A 23,578-nucleotide genomic window follows, 5' to 3' on the forward strand; every position below is an offset into this window, starting at 1 on the left:
AGCCAGAGCGAGCTTCCCGGCCAACCCTCCTCCATGCACTGAGCACGACGCTGTCTGACCTGGAATATTCCAGTGGCCCGTTTGGGTCTGGTGCTCTGGCTCTGCCCCCTCCCAGCTCCTTGTGCCCCTGCACACAGGCACAGCACGGGGAGTTGATTTCTCAGCAACAACTGAAAAATCAGTGTGTTCTCAACATCCTTCTCATACCAGATCCCTCACTGAATCCCAAACACAGCACGATTTGTGCTACTACGAGGAAAAGTAGCTCTACCCCAGCCGAAACCAGGACATTTACTAAAAAAATTAGTCTTTACAATCATGGTAAAAAGTCTAAAAACATGAGTGAAGTGCACCACGAAGGTTCAAAACCAAACAGCACATAAAAGAAACGAAGAATGCTCTTCATTTTTGAACTAATATCTTTGCACTCAACCTCATAATTGTGGGAGTGTGACGTGATTTGAGATTTAAGTTTGGCAACAACAGGAGAAGTCAAGATGCCAAGTGGTTCCATTGCACGCAATGTGTCCCAAAGGAACAAGTGGAAGAAGGACGGGAAAACAGAAGGAAGAGAGAATAAAGACGATAAAAGGGGTTGGTGAGGCATGAGCAGGTCAGGCTGACACCTCTGCGGATCTCTGCCTGCACCCCCCATCCGTTGTGCGCACAGAGAACAGCCGGGTTTCCGCTAGCGCTTCTGCCGTTTCTTCCCGTTTCAGTATTAGCAGCTTTCCCGGCACCATTAAACATTCAACTGCTTTTGTTTCTAGTTAAGGTGGAGGAAAAAAACCCCAAACCCCAGGACACAACTACCTCTTGCACAGGAGAGCAGCGTCACTGCCCGATGTCCAGGAGGGCCAGGCCAGGACTCCCTGCCAGCTCCCTGCCTGACCTCAGTCACATTTTCAGAGGTGGTCATTGGCTCAGAGAGACCCAAATCCTGTGTTTTCCCAGCACAAAACTCCCCCGGGGTGCTGGGCGCAGTTATCCCAACCCCAAAGCCATTTGTAACACACCAGTCACCCTGTACGAGCTGGAGGCAGCTTGGTCCCGACAGATTCAAACAGCAAGGGAGCCCCCACCATGGCTGTCCCGCACCTGGGACTTGAATCTGCCCGTTACCCAGCGGTGTCAAGAGCTTGTCATTGTCCCCCATCATCCTCCATGACACTCTGGTACAGCTGCCTCTGCGACAACGATCCCCTCGCGCGACTCAGAGAGACCTTGAGGGACACCAGCTCCCACCAAAGAGGCACCGGTGGAGTCCCAGAGCCGCGGGGGAGCTGAGCTCGGTGGGACCCGCTGCTCCAGGCAGGACAGGCAGAGACAGGCAGTGAATAGGCCGGGGACAGGCTGGGTTGGGCTCACACATAAGAGGGCGAGCGGGGTGCCAGCAATGGCGATGGCCTCGCACCCCAGCGGGGCATCACCTGCCGCAGTCCCGCTCCGCTGCTGATCCCCACCGGCCCCGGCGCTGCGTGGTGGGGCCTGGGGCTGGCACCGACCCAGCAGCTGCGGGGTCTGTGGGGCAGCCCAGGCTGTGCATGGCCGGGAAGGAGCGAGGTGGGGGCAGCCGGGGGGCCGGGAGAGCCCTGCGGGTGTTATCTGAGAAGCGGATTTGTGCCTGGCGTGCACTAAACCCGTCTTAACACACTCAGGAGAGATGCTGTATTTATTCAGGCCTGGGTGCTCAGTGGACTTTTCCACAAATCAAGCACCAACAGCAGGTTTTCTTGCTTCTATACACAAAAACCAGAGGTTAGTCTTTTTCCAGACACGCCTATTAGATACAATTGCTTAGGGATTAACATACAATTATAACATGGCTTACATAATAATTATTACCCTTGCGCAGGGGAAGGGTCTTAACCTGGGCAGGGTCTCTTTGACCTGTGGGTTTTGGTATTACAATGAACATACCTGGTTTAGGATTATGATGAAGGCAGTTCACTTTAAGGACACTCAGAAGTTCGTTTCATTGCCAAGTAAGCGAATAGTCCCTTTGCCAGGCTGTCCAATAACTCATCCTCAGCAAAGCCCAGACGTTCTCTTTATGGCCCAGGACGTTCTGCCTATTTTCTAGGGTTTGGAGATCAAAGCCTATTTGGAACAAAGAGGTTAACTAGACAGAAGCCAACATAAGTGCTAAGCAGCTATCCTTTAGTGCAGCACCGGGCAGCACTGGGGATCACGCCACCATGAGTGCTCCAACTACTAACAAAACGCTCTGACTAATATTCACAAAAGAACATACATATTCATCAGATTTCCCAGAAAAGGTCGTCTTATGCTAATGGAATTAATTTACATAGTCTTGAGGAGTATTAAAAATAGAGTGAGGGTCTTCCCCCTCTCCTGGGGGTTTAGATTGTCCTCCTCGCGCTGTCTGCTGGTTGGACTTTGGGCTCCCCGTGTCTGTACACAGTTACGGCGTGAGCTCATCCTCCTTCAGCTCCTGGTTGTTCCGAGGGGGTTGGTTTAAACTTCCAGTCGCTTAACTCGACACTGGCGTCTCCTCAGGCGCTGGTCTGGCATTTTTGGGTCCCTGTTATCACGGATGCACTCAGGGAGTTTGCCGGACTGTCCAAGGCCTGTCTGATCTCCACTAGGCCAGGGGTTACAGGTTTGGAGATATTTTACAAACGGGTAAGACTACAGGGGGTGGGCTTGGAAAAGAATATGAATGAAGTTACAGAATCCCAGAATCATCGAGGCTGGAAAAGCCCTTGAAGCTCCTCCAGCCCAGCCATGAACCTCACACCGACCGTTCCCAACTCCCCCAGACCCCTCAGTGCTACAATTGCACACAAAAATGAAAATAGCGTTACTGGTTTCCGTACGCTCACAAGGTCAGGGCTCTCGAGAGGTGCATTTCACATCTGTTACGGGTTTGTCACCGCTCCACAGGGGCGGTACCCGCAGCTCTGGCGGACTGAAGCACACCGCATCAGGGGAGGAGCACTGCGGGGGGGCCGCGTCCCGCGTTACCACGGCAACCGCGGGGGCAGGGGCGCGCTCCCACGAGTAAACATCCGGTGACGCACTTCCGGCAGGACCGCGCCCCGCCCCCCGCGAGAGGCCGCTCCCGCTGCCCTGACCCGGAAGTGGCGCCGCTGCCGCACCGCGCCCTGCGCTCCCGCACCACGTGACGCCGGCCGGCCCCGCCATTGGCTGCTCTCGCGGGGGGAGGCGCGCCATTTTGTGGCAGCCGCGCTCGGGCCGCGGGGCCCCGGCCTGCCCGCGGCGGCCCCCGCCATTGGCGCCGCGCAGCACGTGACCTCGAGGGCGCTCTGCCATTGGGCAGGGGCGGGGCCGCCCGCCGGCCAGGCCGCGATGGGACGGGAGCGGGGCGGGGGGGCGCAGGGCCGAGAGCGCCAAGCGCGGCCCCCGGGGGGCACCGCCCTGTCCCGGACCTCGGCCCGCCCTCAGGGACTCCGGCAGCCCCACACCCGCCTCGTCCCCTCCCGCGCCCCTGTACGCGGCGAGCGTCGCTGCGGTGCCAGGGGCGGCAGGAGGCGGCGCGTGGAACAGCGTCATTTTTCATTTCATCTGGGTTGGCAAAGGCCCTTGAGGTCACCGAGCCCAACCGTTACCCCAGCACTAAACCCTGTCCCTCAGCGCCACACCTGCGTGTCCTTCCACCCCTCCAGGGATGGGGACTCCCCCCCTGCCCTGGGCAGCCCATTCCAACGCCCAACAGCCCCTTCTGCAAAGAAATCCTTCCTAAGAGCCAGTCTGACCCTGCCCTGGCGCAGCTTGAGGCCATTCCCTCTTGGCCTGGCGCTGGTTCCTTGGCTCAAGAGACTCATCCCCCCTCTCTGCACCCTCCTTTCAGGGAGTTGCAGAGGGCCAGGAGGTCTCCCCTCAGCCTCCTCTTCTCCAGACTAAACCCCCCCAGTTCCCTCAGCCGCTCCCCATCAGACCTGTGCTCCAGACCCTGCACCAGCTCCGTTGCCCTTCTCTGGACACGCTCGAGTCATTCAATGGCCTTTTTGGAGTGAAGGGCCCAAAACTGAACCCACTCATCGAGGGGCGGCCTCACCAGTGCCGAGCACAGGGGTGAGATCCCTTCCCTGTCCCTGCTGGCCACGCTAGTGCTGATACAAAATATTACAAATTAATCCCAGTTTTGCTACACTTATACCCAGATTTGGCTTTTCTGACAGTACTGGCCTGCGGGATCACGACTGCACAACCTGTAGGGTTATGGTGTGTTTATTCAGCGCTGAGGCACACGGGGGATCTCCCCGCCACAAGCGTGCGCACCCACCGTGGTAATTTGTCTTGGCTTTACACAACGAAGTGTTACATATTCATGATAGTTTCAAAAATGCCTGTACATAATCTTTCCATGAAAAGGCGGGTTTTATTATAATGAGTTCTAAGAAGTCATTTCCATATGCTCCGCCCTGGTCTCCTCCTAGTTACGCCTGCGCAGTGTCTCCTGGTGGTCGTGGGCGCAGGTCTCAGAGATGAAGTATCTCCTCTTCCTCACTGTTGAGCTTTTCACCTCTGTTTCCTGCGCAGTCTCTGCAGCCTCCTGGGCTTAGTCTAAACCACAGGGCTGCTTTCAAACAGTTTCCAGGGCTATCTTCCTATCTTGCTACCCCATTCTAACTGGGTCATCCTTTAACTACTAGATCTCCAATTCCTAAGTTTTATTTACTAAATGTCTATCTTCTATATTTTATTTCAATTTCCTATTTTTACTCCCCATTTCACTACCAGAAGCACCTCAGCCTTGTCTGGAATGAGTGTTGTGGTTCCCTGGCCAGTGTTGGTCCTGCAAGACTCTTCTCTCCAGGAGGTCCCAGTCCCTGCTTTCCTTACCTGGGGGATTCAGCTCCCCTCTGAACACCAGCGAAGCCCAGCCCCCCTCACTGCGTTTCCTGCAGCTGCTTCCCCCACTGGCATCCCACACACCCACCAATTCCTCCTGGCACCTCCTGTGGTTGAATTCAGGGAGCTTCACCTCTAGCCACAGACCCACGTCCTATTGACAGCTCTAACAACGTCCCCGTTACAGGGATCTGCTGAACAGTGCTTTTTTTTCAGTATTTTTAGAAAGAGAACGCTGCAGGGTTCTGCATGGTACGTCCCCACCTCCTTTGATAAGTGATAGCTGCAAAGTCTCATCACAAAAACAAGGTCCCCCTTTCATATTGTACCCTAAAAATTTCTCCATCCACTCTGCTCAAATTAATAGTGGGAAAACCCAGAAAGCTGGGCACGCTGCCTGCATCAGGCAGAACAAAGCACTAAGGGCAGCCGAGTCCGGTGCCTTGAAGACCCTGGGGGATTCCTCCCTGCCTGGGCCCGCTGAGCGGCTGCTCCTTTGTTTGCGAGCGCAGCCCACACACGGATGACCAGAGGGTGTGACAACATGGACAATAATTTAAAGCAGTTTAATGAGAAGACAGGAAAGACCGCAGTGGTCGAGCACAGCCCTGCCAGAAAACGCACCGACCAGCTGCCTGCTCACAGGCGGCTGCCTGCCAGTCCCCCTTCACTCTGTTTTCCTGTGCTTCCTCCTTTTTTCCACACTGATCCTTCCCTTTCCCTTGGCATTTTCCCTGAAGCCTCCCAGACAATCCCAGTTTCCCCAGGAGGCACCACGTGCTGAGTTTTATACACACTAATCTGCCTCCACACACCTTTCACAGCATTTCTTCTCTCTTCAGTGGGTTTTGGTGCAGGGAAGAAGGTCCTGACTGTTCACCTCGACAGACGGAAGAGTCACGGCCAACCTTCTGCTGATGATCAGCTGTCTATCTGAACGACGATGGGCCAAGCATCCTTACACCGAGAGTAGCCACCATGCTCCAAGTTCTGGCATACGGAGTCCAACATTTGGTCGACAGTCCACATCACCATTTTATACGCATCATGCAGTGAAACATGATTAGAATTAAGAAGTTCAACATTTCGCTCAGTGTGAGGGCTCCAGGTCAGCTGTGCCCTCTGCACGTTGTGGCATAAGGACACCTCAAGGTGCGTCGCTTCCATCTTCACCTCTGCTGCTGCATTTGAGGGTGGGGGTACAGCTGTGGGTTCAACACACGCCACAGGGGTGTGAAGTGCTGCTAATGTCACTCCTTGGGACACACCCTTGGTCTGAGGCTGGGGGGGCACAGCCTCCTGCTCTGCAGGAGCACAAAACGCCCCACACCTTCCCTTTGTGGGGCCATCTTCTGCCTTAGCAGGAGGGATGGTGGGTTCAGAAAGACAGCTGGTGCTAGAGGAACCCTGAGGAAACTCCAACCGCTTGCTGATGCAAGACTGGAAACGCCACATAATTCGCTTGGCTTTCCTGATGATTCGTCCTATTAGGGATTTTCGCTTTGCCAGCCTGTGAAATGTGGTCCGAGCCTTACGAGCAAGACGAACAATTTTACTAACTCTGTCCTGATAACGTAACCCTGGCATCTGACAGTATTCATGATCCTTAAGTGCCAAGACAACCTCCTGGTTCTTGTAGTAGTTGTGTTCTGTCAGAGGACACAGACATTGGGTGTAACGCAAGAGTTGCATCTCACCCATCGTGCAGTAACAGTGCTCTTCCAAAATGATCTCATTCAGATCCCTGACAAACACTTTCCTATTTCCCTGGAGAAATGTCACTTCTCCCAAAGTGTGTCGACTTTTTTGGGCAGTCATTTGAAACTTCTTCCTAGGGTCACCATGCAGATGCTCCTGAGGATCTGTCTCTTTGTTCTGCTGTCCCATCACTGGATGAAGTGGGGTTACGTTTGTCATGATCCCTTGTTTATTCTCTACTTCTCCTCCCTTCCCGGGCCTGAAGACCGTTTGTGCCTGGTCTCGGCTTTCCAGTGGCCCCATTCCTCTGCCGACCGCCTCTGCCAGCATCTCGCTCCTACCCCCGAGACACTTGAACTTGTTCAGCAGTCTTCTAGACCGGAGACGCCAGTGCATGCACCGCCCTCCTGCTGAGAGAGGGTTGGAAAGAGTTTGCCTTCTTCCTAACTGGGGTGCTGTGATGGGACAGGGAGAGAGGGACCGTGCTGAAGGAACTGGGGAGGTGCTGACAGTAAGAAAAATCCATTCTCCCCAGTTCAGGGGGACCCCAACCTCTGCCTGCAGATGCTGCCTTGCACAGGGGTGGGAGAAGCCCTGACAGTGATGACGGCGCAACGCTGGGGACAGGGATGGGGCTGGAGCCCACCTCGGGCCCTTGCTCCAGAGCCTGGCGGTGAGGAAGGGGGGGGACCAGGACTCACCTTGGCAGGGCGTCTGCGTCCTCTCCTCCAGCACACAGGACCTGCCGTCACCAGGCCACCAGCCTGAGAGAGGCTGCTCCTGCCAGCTCACATCCCCCTCGTGTCCTGCAGGGAAACCAGGTGGACGTCACCTTCCTGGCAGGGGAAGCCGTGGGGCTGGAGGAGGAAGCCCTGTCTGCTGCCCAGCAGCCAGAAAGTCACAACCCTGCTTGCAGGTGACTGAATGGGGGTAGGATTCTGCGTGGGTTGAGGGGGATGAGCAGCAGCCTCCAGATTCCCTTTGACATTGCTGCTGCTCTGTGCGGGAAGGGCTGTAGGGCCAGAGGGAAATGGGGGAGATGCCCCAAAACAGGCAGTGAGGAGGGGAGGGATTTGGACAGGAGGGCAAGTGGGAACCCCAGACACATACGGTCACAGCTACAGAGAAGGAGCTTGGGCTGGCCTTTGGAACGTGCTACCACTCCCCGTCGAGGTAACTGGTCCTACAGGGGTTAGATTGTTCCTCCTCACCTGGAGAAGGGCTGGCGGATCCATCCCACCTCACTGGGCTCTGCGGTGTGCAGACCCATGGCTCTTCCCCACGCTCCAGCCTGTATAAAATGTCAGGTTTGGGGCCTGGGTAACCTGGGGGGTGGAGCAGAGTGTGTTACTCACATACAAACTGTAGGAATAAATTGTTAACATGAGAAAATAAAGGTCTTCTCTGTGACACCCCAAGCTGTACTTCTCCGTGACCAGAAGACCCCAAGCAGAAATGACACCAAAACATGGAAAAAAACAAAGGAGACATTGGAGCTGCTGCCAGAGATTAATTTATTCACAAAGACAAGGGCAGAACCAACTCCCAACTCTGCTGGCAGGCTCTCCCAGTGAGGGATTATCTGCTGCTCAGCCTAGGAGCAGCTCCTGGGCGTGGGATTTCCTCCCAGGTGCCTGGCTCAGACCCTTCATGCAGGTAATCAGAGATCTCCATCCTGTCCTGGTGGCAGTGGGCAAGTCCTCTGAGGCGACCTTGCTGGTTCAGGGAACTCTGCTGTCATCTGACAGGTCTGCTCCCCTGCACCTCGTCAGGTATGGGCTGCTAGTCCTGCCCCACTGCAGCCGGACTACCCAGGGGAGGGGACAGCATCATTGGCCCATGGCCAGGCCCCTGCCTAACCTCGGGGCAGGCCGCTCACCTGTGGTTACATTTTCAGAGGCAGCCATCAGCTCAAAGAGCCCCCAATCCTGCGTTTTTCCAGCACTAAACTCCCCCAGGACTGCAGGTGCTCGGAGCAGTTATCCCAGCCCTGTAGCCAGAGTTCAAAACACGCTGGTCAGCCCTGCTAAGCGCTGGAAGCAGCACGGTTCTGACAGAGTCAAATACGACGGAAGCTCCCCCGCCCCAGCCGTGCCCCCCTTGGGCCAACATCCAAGCCCAGGCATTAAAATTGCAGGTTTACCTAGGGATGTCAAGAGCTTGTAGTTGTCCAGCATGACGCTGCAGTACAGGCCCTTCTGTTCCACCGCAATGGCGTCCCACTCTGCGCGGCTCAGATAGACAGCGATGTCCTCGAAGGTCACCGGTTCCTGCCACACAAGGATTGCACCCTCCATCACATGCGAAGGCCCACAGGGGAGAAGGGTTTCATATACTTTTTATTTTCCAGGTCCTATTTCCACCCCTAGGAATTTAGAGCGCTGATGGACAGTGCCTCCCCAGGAGGCCGTGCACCCTGGGGGGGAATCACGGCTCTTCAGGGAATGACATCTTGGTGAGATGTGCCTGGAGCTCGGGGGTATTTTCTGGGCTGCCCACAGTGACTCCACACGTCCCACCAACGCCCTGAGGGCGCCACGTGGCTGTCAAAGAGAGGGACGAGAGGGGTGGCTGGAGGGAGGAACATCTCCGGGGGGTGCAGCGCAGAGGGCTGCAGGGGACAATATCGTGGAAGGGCTGGGGGCAGAAATGGCGGGGGGGAGGGAGCCAGAGAGAGCCATGATGGCGGCTGCTGAGGGGGAGCAGCAGCAGCTGCCCCAGAGAGGCAGAAGGGGGCAGGGGGCCGGGCCCCGAAGGCCCCTGTGGCAGGGAAGGCTCCTACCTGCGTCTGCCCTGCCATGGCACCCGGGGGAGGCCCCGCCGCGGGGGCCGTCTCCCCCCCCCCGGACCCTCAGGGCAGTACTTCCGGGGCGCCCGCCGGCCCCGCACCGGAAGTAGGCCGCGTGACGTAGCACCCAGAAGCCACCGCGCGCTCCCCGCGCGGCCATCCTCTCCCGCCGGCACCTCCCCGCGCTTCCGGCCGTCGCCCCGCCCCTCCCGGAAACACGGCATGTGCCCACGTGAGCGGGCGCCCCTTCCCCGATGGGCGGGGCCGGGCCGCGCGCCGCAGGACGAGCGCGGGGACGTCGGCGCCGCCATTTTGTGCACCGACACACCCCCCCCCCCATCACGTGATCGGCAGCGGCGCCGTCATTGGTCCGTCGGGGCGTGGCTGGTGTGAGGCGGCTTCCGCCCCCGCCCGCCCGTACCTCAGCGCTGAGGGCCGGTCCGTCGGTACCGGCCCTGCCGGGCTGTGGGAATGGCTGCGGATTGATCCTTATGGTGAATGCCCTCAGTCAGCGCGCAGAGACATGCAGCTGGGTGGGAGCGTGGGTCTGCGGGAGGGTGGGGAGGCTCCACAGAGAGACCTGGCCAGGCTGGAGCGAGGGCTGAGGGCAGGGGGGTGAGGGTCAGCAAGGGTCAGCGCCGGGCCCTGCTCTTTGCAGGATCCCAGAATCCTCTGGGTTGGAAAAGCCCTTGAAGCTCCTCCAGCCCAACCATGAACCTCCCCCTGACCGTTCCCAACTCCACCAGATCCCTCAGCGCTGGGTCAACCCGACTCTTCAACCCCTCCAGGGATGGGGACTCCCCCCCTGCCCTGGGCAGCCCATTCCAAGGCCCAACAACCCCTTCTGCAAAGAAATACTTCCTAAGAGCCAGTCTGACCCTGCCCTGGCGCAGCTTGAGGCCATTCCCTCTTGGCCTGGCGCTGGTTCCTTGGCTCAAGAGACTCATCCCCCCTCTCTGCACCCTCCTTTCAGGGACTTGGAGAGGGCCATGAGGTCTCCCCTCAGCCTCCTCTTCTCCAGACTCAACCCCCCCAGTTCCCTCAGCCGCTCCCCATCAGACCTGTGCTCCAGACCCTGCACCAGCTCCATTGCCCTTCTCTGGACACAACACTTGGGTCACAACATCCCCACGCAATGCTACAGGCTTGGGGAAGAGCGCTGGAAAGCTGCCTGGCGGAAAAGGACCTGGAGAGGTTGGTCCACAGTCAGCTGAATATGAGCTGGCAGCGTGCCCATGTGGCCAAGAAGGCCAGTGGCATCCTGGCTTGTATCAGCACTAGCGTGGCCAGCAGGGACAGGGAAGGGATCTCACCCCTGTGCTCGGCACTGGTGAGGCCGCCCCTCGATGAGTGGGTTCAGTTTTGGGCCCCTCACTCCAAAAAGGCCATTGAATGACTCGAGCGTGTCCAGAGAAGGGCAACGGAGCTGGTGCAGGGTCTGGAGCACAGGTCTGATGGGGAGCGGCTGAGGGAACTGGGGGGGTTCAGCCTGGAGGCTAAACAGCCAGCGCTCAGGAAGGTGGGCACAGCTCCCAGGCACAACCCCTGCATGCGGTGGCACCCCAGCAAGGCCAGGGAGGTGTAGGGGCTCACCCTGCCCCACCACCAGTGCCTGTCACGCCACAGTGACACTTGCACCTTAAAAATCCCTATTGACGGGGGCCCTGCACCTGTAATCATAGAATCACAAAATCATTTAGATTAGAAAAGACCCTTAAGATGTTTGAGTCCAAGTCTTAACTGCCACTGCCAAGTCCACCACTAAACCATGTCCCTAAGTGTCACGTCTACATGTCTTTTAAATACCTCCCGGGACGGTGACTCCACTGCTTCCCTGGGCGGCCTGCTCCAGTTCTTGATAACCTTTTGGTGAAGAAATTTTTCCCAATATCCAATCTAAACCACCCCTGGTGCTACTTGGGGCCGTTTCGTCTTGTCTTATCCCTTGTTACTTGGGAGAAGAAACTGACCCCCCCCCTCTCTGCACCCTCCTTTCAGGGAGTTGTAGAGAGCCATAAGGTGTCCCTGCAGCCTCCTTTTCTCTAGGCTGAACATCCCCGTTCCCTCAGCCGCTCTCTACATGAACACAGAACTCTGCCGCCTCCTCCTCCTCCTTCATCAGGTTTTGCAGTTATTTTTCAGGTAAAGTTTATGTGGGTTGCAGAGCTCTCTCAGTGTGGGGACGGTTTTGCAGCATCCACTGATCACACAGAGGCAGTGGAAAGGATCCAGTCACCCTCCCATTTCCTCTGTTCTGGGAAATGGGCCGTGTTCTCTGCTTACACTTTATCACCAGCTCTGTCTGAGCTGTAGCCCCCGCTGCACGGCTGCTCTTTATCCCTGTCACAGCAGGACCATGACCGGGTGCCAGTGGCAGGAGACTTGAGCATCCCCACAGTGCCGAGCTCCGTTCCTGGTGCCATGGGGGATGGCGTTTAATGGCTGCACCCTCTTCTTCCCATCTGCACCCCACCCAGCCCCTTCCTTGGGTCCCCTAATAGCAGGGCTGCCACCAGCTCTGCCTTCGGGGAGCAGTCACTAGATGGACCTCAGGATTCAGTGTTTTCACATGGGAAATGAGAGTGTTTTTGAGTGCCCAGCCTTACTGGAGGTGCAGTTACTTTGAATACTATGAATAACCTTTATATTTTGGTGTGTGGACACCCAACCTGGCAACTTTGAAGCCAAAACTTGTTCTAGTAAAAGCCTCTTCAGTCCGATGAGCCAGGAAAATTGGCAGCCCTGCTCCTGTGTGGGAGAGGAAGACAGAGCCGATGTGTTGGCTGTGGGCACAGAGCAGTGGGGAGAAGAAGCACCCAAGTAAAACGCATCCCATGGGGAGGAGGTGGTATTTTTCCATACTTGCCCATTTCTGTGATTATTGTGCAGTTTCTGCTGTTAGAGAGCAGAGCTGGCTCCACGGTGGCAGCTGATAGAAGGCTGTTTGTTCAGCAGAGCTGATTTGCAATTCAGAGAAATCTCTTCCCACACAGGTTCTCTCTGACGTGCCCCGCCGCACTCACAGGCAGCGCCGAAACTCCAGCCTTTGTATCTGGAGATGAAAAGCTGAAACCATTCAGAAGCTGCAAAATTCAAACTCCGGGACAACGTGCACAGGTGCCTTGGGTAAAGTGTTTTAAATTCTGCTACTGTTATTCCAGGGGAAAAAAAAAAAAGCAAGGTTGTAATACCTGCTTTTAGGGTGTTGGTTATGACTTCCAGGAATAAGGCTTGGCCAATATTTCTTTCCAAATCAGAACTGAAAGTCGACAGAGATGGAAATTTTGATTGTATTTCCATAGCGGTAGTTTATCAACCTGCGAGTTTGTCTGTACTGGTAGTACACACCGGGTTGTTACAGGAACGTTAACTTCCCCTGGTTATCTGCGCCCTACGAATACCCAGGTCAAAAGAATGAAAAAGCAGTTCCCTATCCTGCCTGAATGTTTTTAGAAGGAAGTTCCTTTATTTTAACTCCAGTGGAGTTTTTATTGCTATTTTCCTCTAAACTTGTCACGTGAGTCTTTCACATTCTTTCTGGTTATTTAAGCCATTTTTAATTCTTTGCTTATTTTGCAGAGAGGGAATTAGAATCGAAATCGAAAATAGAATAGAATAGAATAGAATAGAATAGAATAGAATAGAATAGAATAGAATAGAATAGTTCCATTGGAAAGGACCTACGACAATCATGCAGTCCAACTGCCTGACCACTTCAGGGCTGAGCATATCTTGCAGGATTTAGAAACGCAATACTTGTCCCAGCTTTTTGTTTCAATTACGGTTTGTTCTGTCTGTTAGTTTACGATGGAATTTCCCAGTTGTGACAAGAGCTGTAGCTGGTTCCTCAGACGACTGTTTTTCACCCTGATGCTGAAGGACTTTCAGCCCTGCGAACTCAGCAGGGGCTGCCCTGCGGGGGGGGATGTTCTGGGCCACAGGCAGGGGAAGGGCATCCTCCCTCTCCGAGGGCCTGGGCGTGAGGGCTGTTTAGGGAGGATGGGCGGGGGGTGAGGAAGGGGAGCTGCCCTTTCTGCAAAAGCTGAGGTTATCTGTGCTTCCCTTAGCCTGGCCCGAGCTTTGTTATCTGCAATGCCTGGAGCTCGCCGTATCCATGGAAAAAGCCTGTTCACAGGACCTTTGGTAGAGGGCTCACACCCTGGGTTGGTTTCCTGCTGAGCCACGGGGCTGGACTTTCCCTGGCTCAGGAGGCACCTCCAGCGTGGGCATCAGACACCCCCAGTGCTGTTCCTGGAGCCGCTGTGGGTGCTGGCCCCAGGCACGGCCCCGCGCAGACCCATCGCGTGACCGCTCTGCAGCAGATCCCTGTGGAAGCACCCCCCTCTTTGACCCTGGTGCTTTGCTGGTCCTGGCTCTGTGGAGCCTTTTGGTGACCCTCAAGGCACCTGTGGCTCTGGCGAGGTTGCTGTAATGAGACTGCTGCATTGTACAGAAAACCCAGAGGAGCTGGCCTGGAGCTGGGAGGAGTTTGCTGTCATGTCCCATGCCCATACCCCTGGGACCAGCACTGCAGGGCAGAGCTGAAAGCCCCGAGACAGCAAGGAGGGACCCCAGTGCCACGGGCGTTGATGGAAAGGCCCTGGCAGAGTGCCCAGGCTGCCTGCGTGGGTTTTCCCTCATCTCACTGACCTGGGAAAGAAAACAAATTGTCCCCTGCCTGGCTGACCCCAGCTGTGCCTCCCTGATGGGCACCGGCGGCAGCGGAGGGTGACAGGTCCTGACACCCTGGGGCAGGCACCGCTTTGGCTCAAGGAACAGTGCAGCTCCCGCAGCTGCCCGCGCACGCCTGGCCTGGCAGCGAAGGGCTTTCACCATCTCTCCTTTTCCTTCCCAACACGCCCTTGTGTCCCCATCACACATGACAAGCAAGCATTCGGTGGCTTCGCCGAGAGCGGTGGCAGCAGTGGCTGCACACACAGAAGTAAATCGGGGCGCCTGGGGCTGCGCGTGGAACCGCAGTGGGATGGTGCCAGGCCAGGCATGGCGAGTTTGAAGTATTTTAGTTTATAATCTCCCTCAGAAATATGTGCCAGTTACATGAAGACTCCCTGGGCTGGAGAGCGGCACGTGTCTGTGGAGCAGAGTGCTCTGTGTGCCAGAGGGACATGGACATGCTGGAGCAGGTCCTGCAAAGACAACTGGAACATCGAAGTATCTGACAGATGGGGAGGGGCTGGGAGAGCTGAGCCTGGAGAGCAGGAGGCTGAGGGGGATCCTCTCCTCACCTGGTGGAGACCGAGTGGTGCCCGGTGCCAGGATGAGAGGGGATGGGCATAAATGGAAACATGAAATTCCATTTGAAACGTCAGGCAACTTTTTTGCTGTGAAGTGCTGGCGCAGGCTGCCCAGAGCGGTGGTGGAGTCTCCATCCCTGGAGGTGTCCATAGGCCAACTGGACGTGGCCCTGGGCAACCAGCTTCGGGGGACCCTGCTTGAGCAGGGCTTGGACTTGACAACCTCCAGAGATCCCTGCCAGCCTCGATGTTCCTGTGAATGTGATTCATCACTACCACAAAATATGGAAATCAGGAAAAATAAGGAAAATCAGGAAAAACAGAGCAAGAATGAAGAGAATTATCCCACAACCCACCATTATCCTGCATGGCACAGCTCTGGATCGCTCCTCTCTGCTTTGTACCTCCCCACGTGATGCTCCACTTTCTTTTCTGTTAATCTGGGCTCCAGGAACACATCGTTGCTGAACCACTTGCCCATGTTCTCCCACACCATGCTGTAGACCATCCCCATCAGCTTGGTGACCTGCCGGTCCCGTTTGGCGCCATGAAGCTGCAGTACCTGCTCCCACACTGCAGGATCAGGTGCTGGAGCACTCCGTAGCTGCAATACCGCAGGAAATTGTGCAGCGGCCTCCTCGCCAGGTCTTCTGCATGGGTGAGATGATCGTGTGCCTCAAAATCAGCTCCAGAAATGTCCTGCAGTTTCTGCGTGGCCTCCTTGTCCTCCTTGATGAATTGGCCCAGCGTGGTTACCAGCAGCAGCACGTGGGGGCCCGGGGAGGACAGCCTGATGCAATGACTAATTTCTTTGTACATCTCTCTTGGATCAGAAATATCAGCTGTGTCAATGACCGTGATGTCCTCGCCATCACAGCGTGCTTGTGCACAGCTGACGGTCACCGGCTTGGTCGCAAACTTGAACTTGAACATGCGTTCTCTGAGGAGGATATTGCTGGTGGTCATTTTCCCTGCCCTGCTCCTCCCGACCGGGAGGAGCCTCATCCCCGAGCCCCTGCTGTCCCCGGGTGGCATCAGACTGGGAAAACACTGGGCGGCCACGGCCAGGCTGCACAGACAGAAGCAGACATACACGACTCCTGTTAGTGCCACGGTGCTGCCTGTGCCAGGCCCCTGGGGTGTCCACGTGGGATGTCCCCCCAGGAGACCCTCCCCGGGGCTGCCTGGGGGTCTGGGGATGCTGGTCACACCCTCCAGGCCACCTTGAAGCGCTCTCTTGCACAGCCTGCTCTCCCCACTGGGTCTTTCTGCCTGCGGAACACTGCACCAGCTTTGTGCAGGCAGGAGTTCAGCAGGGAGAAACCAGCTCCCTGCCTGCACAACTCTTTTGGCTGCCTGGGCACGCCTGGACTCCCTTCCTCCCCCAGAAAATCCTTCCAGCCAGCATAAAGCCTCACACATCTCCCTCCCCTGCCCCTCCAGCCCGGTACCTTTGTGCTGGAGCCAATGCCAAGGCCGGAGTCCTCCCCGCAGCAGCTCCCGGGCGCAGCCCAGGCCACTGCAGCCCTGCTGCCCCCCGAGCTGTACCCCAAGGGATGGGCTGCTCCGGGATGGTGCCCCAAGGGAGTGACGCTTGGTGCGGTGCCTGCAGAGCGGGGAGGGGCTGGGGGACACACTGCTCCCAGGGAGGGGCTGGGGGACACACTGCTCCCAGGTGCTTCGGGAGCAGTTTGGGTCAGTAGAAAGCGGGACGGGTGGAAACAGCGGCCCGTGACAGTGCTCCCCCAGGGCTGCCCCCCGAGAGTGGCTCTGGCTGAGTTCCCCACGGGAAGGGGGGTCCTGCATGTCCCCGGCCTGAATTCCCCACGGGAAGGGGGGTCCTGCACATCCCTGGGGGTGCGCAGTGGTGCTGCGGGGCCGGGGTGGCTCTGCAGCCATGTGTGGCAGCCGGCTCATGGGCTGACGTCTCCCCAAGAGACCCGTTTCCCACTGAGGAGAAAACATCCTCGGCCTCGGGCACCACTGGGGGCCCTGGATGCCACACTCTGTTCATGGGGTCCCACATGTCCTGGGTCCCCCACCCTCCCAGGGGCTTCCAGCGGCCTGGCAGGATGTGGGTGCCCTGGTCAGGTGCAGCAAAAGCAAAACCCACACTGAAATGGGGAAGAGACTGAGTTTCAGCCCGTTACTGGAAACGAAGGGGATGGGAAGGAGAAAGCGAGGCCTTGCCCATGCGTGGGATGCCAGCGCGGCTGAGCCGGGGTGGTGATGTCCCTCCCGCCAGTGGGGTAGGTGTCTTGTCCTGTGACGATGGGGTTTTCCCCTGAAACCTCCCTGGGGTCTCAGATGTTTGTGACTTCTGCTGCCAGGGGACGTTTCCTGCTTCCCATCCACGCAGGTGTGACCCATGTCTCTGTGTCCTTCCCCCACCTCCACGGCTCGCTGGAACCTGCCAGGACATGCTGGTGCCCACCCTGGTCCCCAGTACCTGCCCTGGCCGGCTCTCCCCCACTGCCTGCTTGACTCTGGTACCCAAAGGCTTCGGTACCCAACGGCTGGGCCTGGCAGGGGCAGCACTGGCCATGGAGCTCCCAGAGCGGAGCAGCAAAACTCGGTGTTGGCAGGGGGAACAGCAGGGCCAGGGCACGGGGACATCAGGACATGGGACATGGGAACGCTGGGACTGAGGACACAGGGAGCTGAGGACATTGGGACCCAGGACATATGGGTGTCAGGGACATTGGGACCCAGGACATGGGGACATTGGGACTGAGGACACAGGGACATGGGCACCCAGGGACCTCAGAGCCTAAGGGATCCAGGGACTAAGGGATCCCAAGGATCCAGCAACTCCAGAGATCGAGGGCCACACGTCCCAGAGAACCAGAGATCCCAGGGACTTGAGGGACCCCGGGACATGGGGCTGCCCCCGACATGTGTTGTCCTGGTCTCGGCTGGGATAGAGCTAATTTGTCCTCTTAGTAGCACAAATCGTGCTGTGTTTGGGATTCAGTGAGGGATCTGGTATGAGAAGGATGTTGAGAACACACTGATTTTTCAGTTGTTGCTGAGAAATCAACTCCCCGTGCTCTGCCCGTGTGCAGGTGCACAAGGAGCTGGGAGGGGGCAGAGCCAGAGCACCAGACCCAAACGGGCCACTGGAATATTCCAGGTCAGACAGCGTCGTGCTCAGTGCATAGAATCACAGAACGGTTTGGGTTGGGAAGGACGTTAAAGGTCACCCAGTCCCACCCCCCTGCCCCGGGCAGGGCCACCTTCCACTAGCCCAGGTTGCCCAAAGCCCCGTCCAACCTGGCCTTGAACCCTTCCAGGGAGGGGGCAGCCACAGCTGCTCTGGGCAACCTGTGCCAGGGCCTCACCACCCTCACAGGGAAGAATTTCTTCCTTACATCTAATCTAAATCTGCCCTCTGTCAGTTTAAAACCGTTACCCCTCATCCTATCCCTACACCCCCTGATAAAGCCGTGCCAGGAACCCACTCTGGCACATTATTCTTGAAATGCCAGTGACGAGTGGTGCTCCTGCACCACCAGGTACAAGAAGGATTTCCCAGGTGCTCAGCAGTGTCTGAGCTCGCGGCACAGCCCAGGCTCACCGCACCAGTCAGCACGCCCGGCCCGAGCCCGTCGCGTGGTGCCCAAGCTCGTGTATGGCTCGTGTTGGGGGTTTCCCTGCTCCTGGCCACTCCTCATCCCTGTTATGTCCCTCCCTTGGGACAGTGGAGGTGCAGCACATGCTCCGCCGATCCCCAGTGCAGGATGCGGCCGAGACCTGCAGCAGTGACAGCCACCGAGCCGGGATGGGCGCCTGCGAGGGGCTCGCTGGGGAGGCTGAGCCGGGGTCTCGCTCCACCACCATCCCGCCAGCAACACGGGGCCTTTGGCAGCCTGGAGAGCACAGAAACACAAGTGGGAGACAGGAGCAAACCGCGCTGTGACTGGCACAAGGATCAAACGCCCACTCATGAGAGAGAAACCCCCCAGGCTGTGCCGGAGAGGAAGGAGCCACGTGGAGCCGGTGCCATGTAGAGCAAGGTCACGCAGCCCATCCCTCGCAGACAGCCCGCGGTGCGGAGCTGGTCTCGCCGCTGTCCAAGCAGCTCCGTCCTTGGCACGGGGCGGTCTCGATGCACCCGAGCAGCGGCTGTGCCTGTTCCCCAGGCCCCCAGCCCAAGCAGAGCAGCCCCTGCCGCCGTGCAATGCCCGGAGCCTTCACTCAAACGTGGTTCCCAGCTTGACGGCACATTGTGAACCACAAACACGGAACGTAACTTGGGGTTTTTTGCTACATACGTGTTCCCGTGTTTGGATTTGCTCTCCAGGAGACCCTGCCTGGGTCAGAGCACCGGCAGGAGGGCCAGGATGGCTGCCACAGCCCTGCTCCGCGCACCCAATGAGATGGAGACGTGGGATTTTCCAGGCTTTAATTTGTTTAATGATACACATCAAAGTACCTGCATTTCCACACAGCAGCGGCAAAGGAAGCGGCAGGGGGATGGGGCAGCGCGGGGGGTCCCTGTGCAGGCACCCGCATGGGGCTTTGCTTCTCGTCCAAGGGTACCAGAGCCACGGGGAAGCTCGTGGGTGGCGCAGTGCCGGCCAGCAACCCGCAGCCAGGGCCGAGCCTGGCCGCCGGCTGATGCCGAGACAGCCCTGTGCAGAGTGACGCTTTTGGGGACAAAACATCCCTGGGTTTGGAAAATGCATTTCTGCTGCTCCGGCTCATTGTTACGCACATGGAGCATCCTGGCCGGGGACGGGCAGTGCTGCCAACACCGCTGCCAGCGTGGGGTGAGGGCCAGGGTGTTGCGAAGTGACACATGCTCTCCCCGTGGGGACACCTACGGCTGGCCCAGGGCGTCACACAAGGGACAACATGAGGGTGCAGGGGTTGGTCTGCAGGAGGGAGCCCTGGCTCAGCTCCCTCAGGATCTGGCAGCGACCGGGATGTTGCTGTCACCGGGAGCCAGGGCCATGCCCTGTGCCGGTCCCTGCCTGCAGCCACACGTGCCCGGCGCGGCAGAGAAGGGCATTTTTCCCGTCCTGGCTGCAGCTCAGCTCTCCCAGCCTGGCTCTGGCTCTCCACCACGGTTCGGTGCCGGCACATCTCTGGCGTGGAGGCTTCCTACCCGCTGGGTGCTCACGGTCCTCCCCGCTGCCCCAGCCCCGCACCTTCCTGGCCAGGCACTTCCCACCACCTCCAGGTCGTCCTTGGGCTCCTCACCGCCGGCACCGAGCCGGGAGCTCTGCGCTGCCTGGGCCGGGGGTCTCGGCCTCGCCACAGCGGGGTGCAGCCCCGGCCTCACCGCAGTCCCTCCTCTCTGCCGGAGCTGCTGCTGGTGGGGAAGCAGGATCCACCCTTGAGCTTTGTGTTTTATTTTATTTTTATTTCGTGTGATTTCTGCACCGTCGGGGACTCTCTGCGCAGCCAGGGCGAGCCGCTGCCTCCTCCTCCTCCTCTTCACGCCCCTCTCCCCCGCGGGGCCCACGGTAGCGTGGTGGGGCGGCTCCTTCCCCGCCAAACATGGCACGTGGCCAGTGGCTGCCGAGATCCGGCTCCACTCGGGCGGTCGCAGCCGTCATTCCCTGGGCGAGCAAGCACAGCAGAGGTTACCTCGCGCCGGCACCCGGCACACTGGCTACGCTGGGTGGCCAGTGGGTTCACCGCGCCGGGCCGCAGCCACGCCAACCAGGGCAGGGCAGGGGGATGCGCGGGGATGCCCTGGGGAAACCTCCCTCCTCTTCCTCCTCCTCCTCCATGGTCTCTCGCCCCGGCCCAGGGAGTTTAAGCTGTGGCAGGAGGCTGCGCCGCTGTGGTGCTGGGCCAAGGGGAGGAAGGGCTCCCAGGGAACCACGCAGGCTGCGCGAGGCTCCTCCTGGCGTGGGGGACGGGAGGGCCCGAGGCTCCCGGCACTGGCGGGACTGGCCTCGTGACCGTCAGGAGAAAAACCCCAGCAGAAGGATGAGGGGCGGGAAGCAGGCGAGGAGCACGGCCGGGGGGTTTCCCAGGCCAAGCCGGGGCTGCTGGCACCCCGTCATGCCGGGCACGGCTGTGTGCGTGGCCAGGCTGGGCTGCACACCCCGAGCAGGCGTGCCGGCGGCTCCCTGCGCCGTGCTGACAGGGCTGTCCCATGCCCCCAAACCCCGGGGAAGTGTCTAGTGACCCCCAACTCCCCCAGGACACAACTCCCTGTTGCAGGATGGAGTGCGAGCGGGGCGCCGGGTGCTCCTGCTGCGCCCGGGGTGGGGAACTGACTGTGGGGGGCTGCAGAGGGAGACCCCGGCACCGCCGGGACCTGCGGCTGGAGGGAGGCGGCGCGGGTGGGGGGTGCCGAGGCAGCGGGGGCTCACGTGAGGGCGGCCTCGGCCCCGTGGGTGCGCTGGTGCGCGGTGAGGTTGACCTTCTGGGCAAAGCTCTTGCCGCACTGGGCGCAGGCGAAGGGGGTGTCGCCGGTGTGGGTGCGCCGGTGGACCTTCAGGGAGCCCTTTTGGCTGAAGGTTTTGCCGCAGTCGGGGCAGGCGAAGGGCCGCTCCCCGCCGTGGCTGCGCTGGTGTGCGGCCAGGCTGCTCCTGCAGCTGAAGCCCTTCCCGCACCGGGCGCAGGCGAAGGCGCCGCCGGCTGCTTCCCGCGGCTCCGGCGAGCGGCTGCCGCCGGGCTGGCCCTCGGCGGCGGTGCCGGGCCGGTCCTCGGCGTGGGTGCGCTGGTGGTTGAGGAGGAAGCGCTGCTCGCGGAAGCGCTTCCCGCAGCGCTGGCAGGAGAAGGGCTTCTCGCCGCTGTGGATGCGCTGGTGGGTGAGCAGGTTCTGCTTGAGGCTGAAGCTCTTCTGGCAGATGCCGCACTGGTAGGGCCGCTCCCCGGTGTGGATGCGCTGGTGGATGATGAGGTTGTGCTTGAGGCTGAAGGCTTTGCCGCACTCGGCGCAGATGAAGGCGCGTTCCCCGGCGTGGTGCTTCTGGTGCCGGGCGAGGCTGGGCTGCTGGCCGAAGCGTTCCCCGCAGAGGATGCACTTGAACTCCTTCTCGGCCTCCTCCTCCGCCTGGCTGTGGATCACCAGCGCCTTCTCGTCCCCCAGGCCCTCCTCACCGCCCGGGAAGGCGAAGGGGTTCTCGCCCGGCGACGAAGCCAGGTCCGTCATGGGCACCCGCTGCCGGGCTCAGGGTGCCCGCATCCCTGGGGAGCGCAGACAGAGGGGGCTGCACCTCCCAGCACCGGCCCCAGCGCCTCCGGGAACTGGTCGGACCGGGCTGTGCCGGGATGGCCAGCACCCGCCAACCCCCTTGGGTGCTCCCACCCACTGTGTCCGTCCCACCCGCCATGTTCATCCCCCCCGCCAGGGTCTCCTGGGATGGAGGGTGGTGGCAGCCTGGCGTGAGGGGCCCCGTGGTGGAAGGTGCTGGGGCCCGGGCTCAACCGGAGTGGCAACGCCGCTCTCGTGGGCCTGGGCTGGTTGGGCAGGCAGCTGCCTGCGAAGTGCAGGCAGGGCGTGGGCAGCTGCCCCATGGGCGCAGGGGGGGTTTGCCCGGGGGAGGCCGTGCCCAGGCTGGGAGGGAGGGGAGGCAGGCACCCCCAAAAGCAGCCCTGGGAGGGAGCTGGGCTGTGCTGCAGTGCACCGGGCTGAGCCCAGCCCAGCTGAGCTGGGCCCAGACCAGCCGGGCCCAGTGAGCCGAGCCGGGCCCAGCCGAGCCGAGCTGAGCCGAGCGCAGCCGAGCTGAGCGGGGCCCAGCCGGGCCGAGCTGAGCCGAGCGCAGCCGAGCTGAGCGGGGCCCAGCCGAGCCGAGCCCAGCCGAGCCGAGCCGGGCCGAGCTGAGCCGAGCCCGGCCGAGCCGGGCCGAGCCGCCCCCACCTGTCCCGGGCGCCGCGGGTGGGGCCCCCCCGGCGCATCCCGACCCAGGCGGGTCCCACGCGTGTCCGCGGCGCTTCCTGCGCAGGGGGCGGGGGGGGCCGGGCCGGGCCGGGGCCCCAGCGAGGCCGCGCAGGGGCCGTCCGGGGCTCAGGGGGGGGTCCCCGTCCCCTCTCCCCCCGCCTCCCCTCCCCGGGGTTCCCCGGTCACCCCCCGCCCGCAGCGCGTCCCCCCCCGGCGCTGACCTGCCCGAGCCACCGCCGCCGCGTCCCGCCGGCCCCGCCCGGCCCCTCCCGCCCCGCTGACGCACCGGCGCCCGTCACCCCGGCCTTGCGGCGGCTCCGCCCGAGGGGCGGCAGAGCCGGGCCCGGCAGCATCATCATCCTCCCGAAACCCGACTGGGGCCTGGCAAGACGCCCACCCTGCCTGGGGACAACCGCCCCCCCCCCCCCCCCCCCCCGAAAGGAGACTCACCCCCAACCCATGGCAACGTCACCCCCCTCCCCTCCCCCGGGCCCAGGATCGGGCCCACGTTGCCCCAGAACCGGAGGAACCGGCGCGGCTGCCCGAGCTGGGGTGCGGGAGCGGGAATGGCGGCTCTGGAGGGATGCGGGGGGCGGGGAGGGGCAAACCGGGGGGGTCTCACAGCATGGCCCCGGCGCTGCTGTGGGCACACGGTGTGGTTGTGTGGTGGGTGTTCGCCCCAGGACAAGAACAACGCCGGGTCCTGCCCGCCGGAGCCCCCCCCCTGTGCCCTCACCCCCTTGAACTCACCCTGTGGTGGGACCCGGGTGTCCCCGGCTGGGGGGGCTCAGCCACGCGCCCGGCCGGCGGCACACGGTGCTGAGCTCACAGGCTCTGAGCCCCCCGGGGAGTCTGGTCAGTGCCGCAGACGCCGGGAGGAGCCCCCCTGCTGCTGGCCGGGCTCCCTGGGTGCTCACGGTGCTGCCGCCACAGCCGGGGACCCTTGTCTGACACATGGGGTGGCCATCGTGGCTGGCTTCGGGGCCAGGACACCGCGGCGGTGCCGAGTCCCCCCAGCCCACACGGGAGCAGCAGCTTCTCCCAGAGTGGGACAAGCTCGTGCGCGCTGGGCACGGCCGTGCGGCCCATGGCAGCTGCCCGCTGGCGGGACCAGGGGGTCCCCACTCATTCCCCGAGCTGCAGCCCGTCGTG

General features: G+C 60.2%; 3 protein-coding genes and 1 long non-coding RNA gene across 10 annotated transcripts; all 4 read right to left on the bottom strand.

Annotated features, from left to right (window-relative positions):
- Positions 1-1,655: 1,655 nt before the first annotated feature.
- On the bottom strand, positions 1,656-3,082 carry LOC141946643 (uncharacterized). Its single transcript, XR_012629900.1, has 2 exons — positions 2,841-3,082; positions 1,656-2,100 (listed from the first exon to the last, which is right to left on the bottom strand). It is a non-coding gene; the product is annotated as an uncharacterized LOC141946643 (long non-coding RNA).
- Positions 3,083-5,386: 2,304 nt separating this feature from the next.
- LOC141946680 (uncharacterized) lies at positions 5,387-9,501 on the bottom strand. Of its 5 annotated transcripts, none has more exons than XM_074877175.1 (5): positions 9,320-9,501; positions 8,681-8,807; positions 7,749-7,862; positions 7,239-7,343; positions 5,387-6,947 (listed from the first exon to the last, which is right to left on the bottom strand). In XM_074877175.1, the coding sequence occupies exons 1-5, from the start codon at positions 9,335-9,337 to the stop codon at positions 5,761-5,763; spliced, it is 1,551 nt and encodes a 516-aa protein (XP_074733276.1). In that variant the 5' UTR covers positions 9,338-9,501; the 3' UTR covers positions 5,387-5,760. The 5 variants fall into 5 exon arrangements, with proteins under 5 accessions (XP_074733276.1, XP_074733104.1, XP_074733347.1 ...); XM_074877003.1 differs by having other exon boundaries at positions 8,681-9,080; XM_074877246.1 differs by lacking the exon at positions 9,320-9,501 and adding an exon at positions 8,417-8,527 and having other exon boundaries at positions 8,681-8,815.
- Positions 9,502-13,367: 3,866 nt separating this feature from the next.
- Positions 13,368-16,130, bottom strand: LOC141952955 (GTPase IMAP family member 6-like). Its single transcript, XM_074891114.1, is given in 2 exon segments — positions 13,368-15,126; positions 15,129-16,130. Coding segments are annotated over 2 exon segments (1,062 nt in total). The 5' UTR covers positions 16,003-16,130; the 3' UTR covers positions 13,368-14,938.
- Positions 16,131-19,927: 3,797 nt separating this feature from the next.
- On the bottom strand, positions 19,928-23,198 carry LOC141946973 (uncharacterized). 3 transcript variants are annotated; one of them, XM_074877669.1, is made up of 3 exons: positions 23,177-23,198; positions 20,913-21,732; positions 19,928-20,147 (listed from the first exon to the last, which is right to left on the bottom strand). In XM_074877669.1, exons 2-3 carry the CDS (start codon positions 21,695-21,697, stop codon positions 20,141-20,143), a joined length of 792 nt encoding a protein of 263 aa, XP_074733770.1. In that variant the 5' UTR covers positions 21,698-21,732; positions 23,177-23,198; the 3' UTR covers positions 19,928-20,140. The 3 variants fall into 3 exon arrangements, with proteins under 3 accessions (XP_074733770.1, XP_074733582.1, XP_074733674.1); XM_074877481.1 differs by lacking the exon at positions 23,177-23,198 and adding an exon at positions 22,648-22,697; XM_074877573.1 differs by lacking the exon at positions 23,177-23,198 and adding an exon at positions 22,406-22,473.
- Positions 23,199-23,578: the final 380 nt, after the last annotated feature.

This window comes from Strix uralensis, chromosome 1 (assembly GCF_047716275.1).
Source record: "Strix uralensis isolate ZFMK-TIS-50842 chromosome 1, bStrUra1, whole genome shotgun sequence".
In the NCBI taxonomy this organism is placed as follows: Eukaryota; Metazoa; Chordata; class Aves; order Strigiformes; family Strigidae; genus Strix; species Strix uralensis.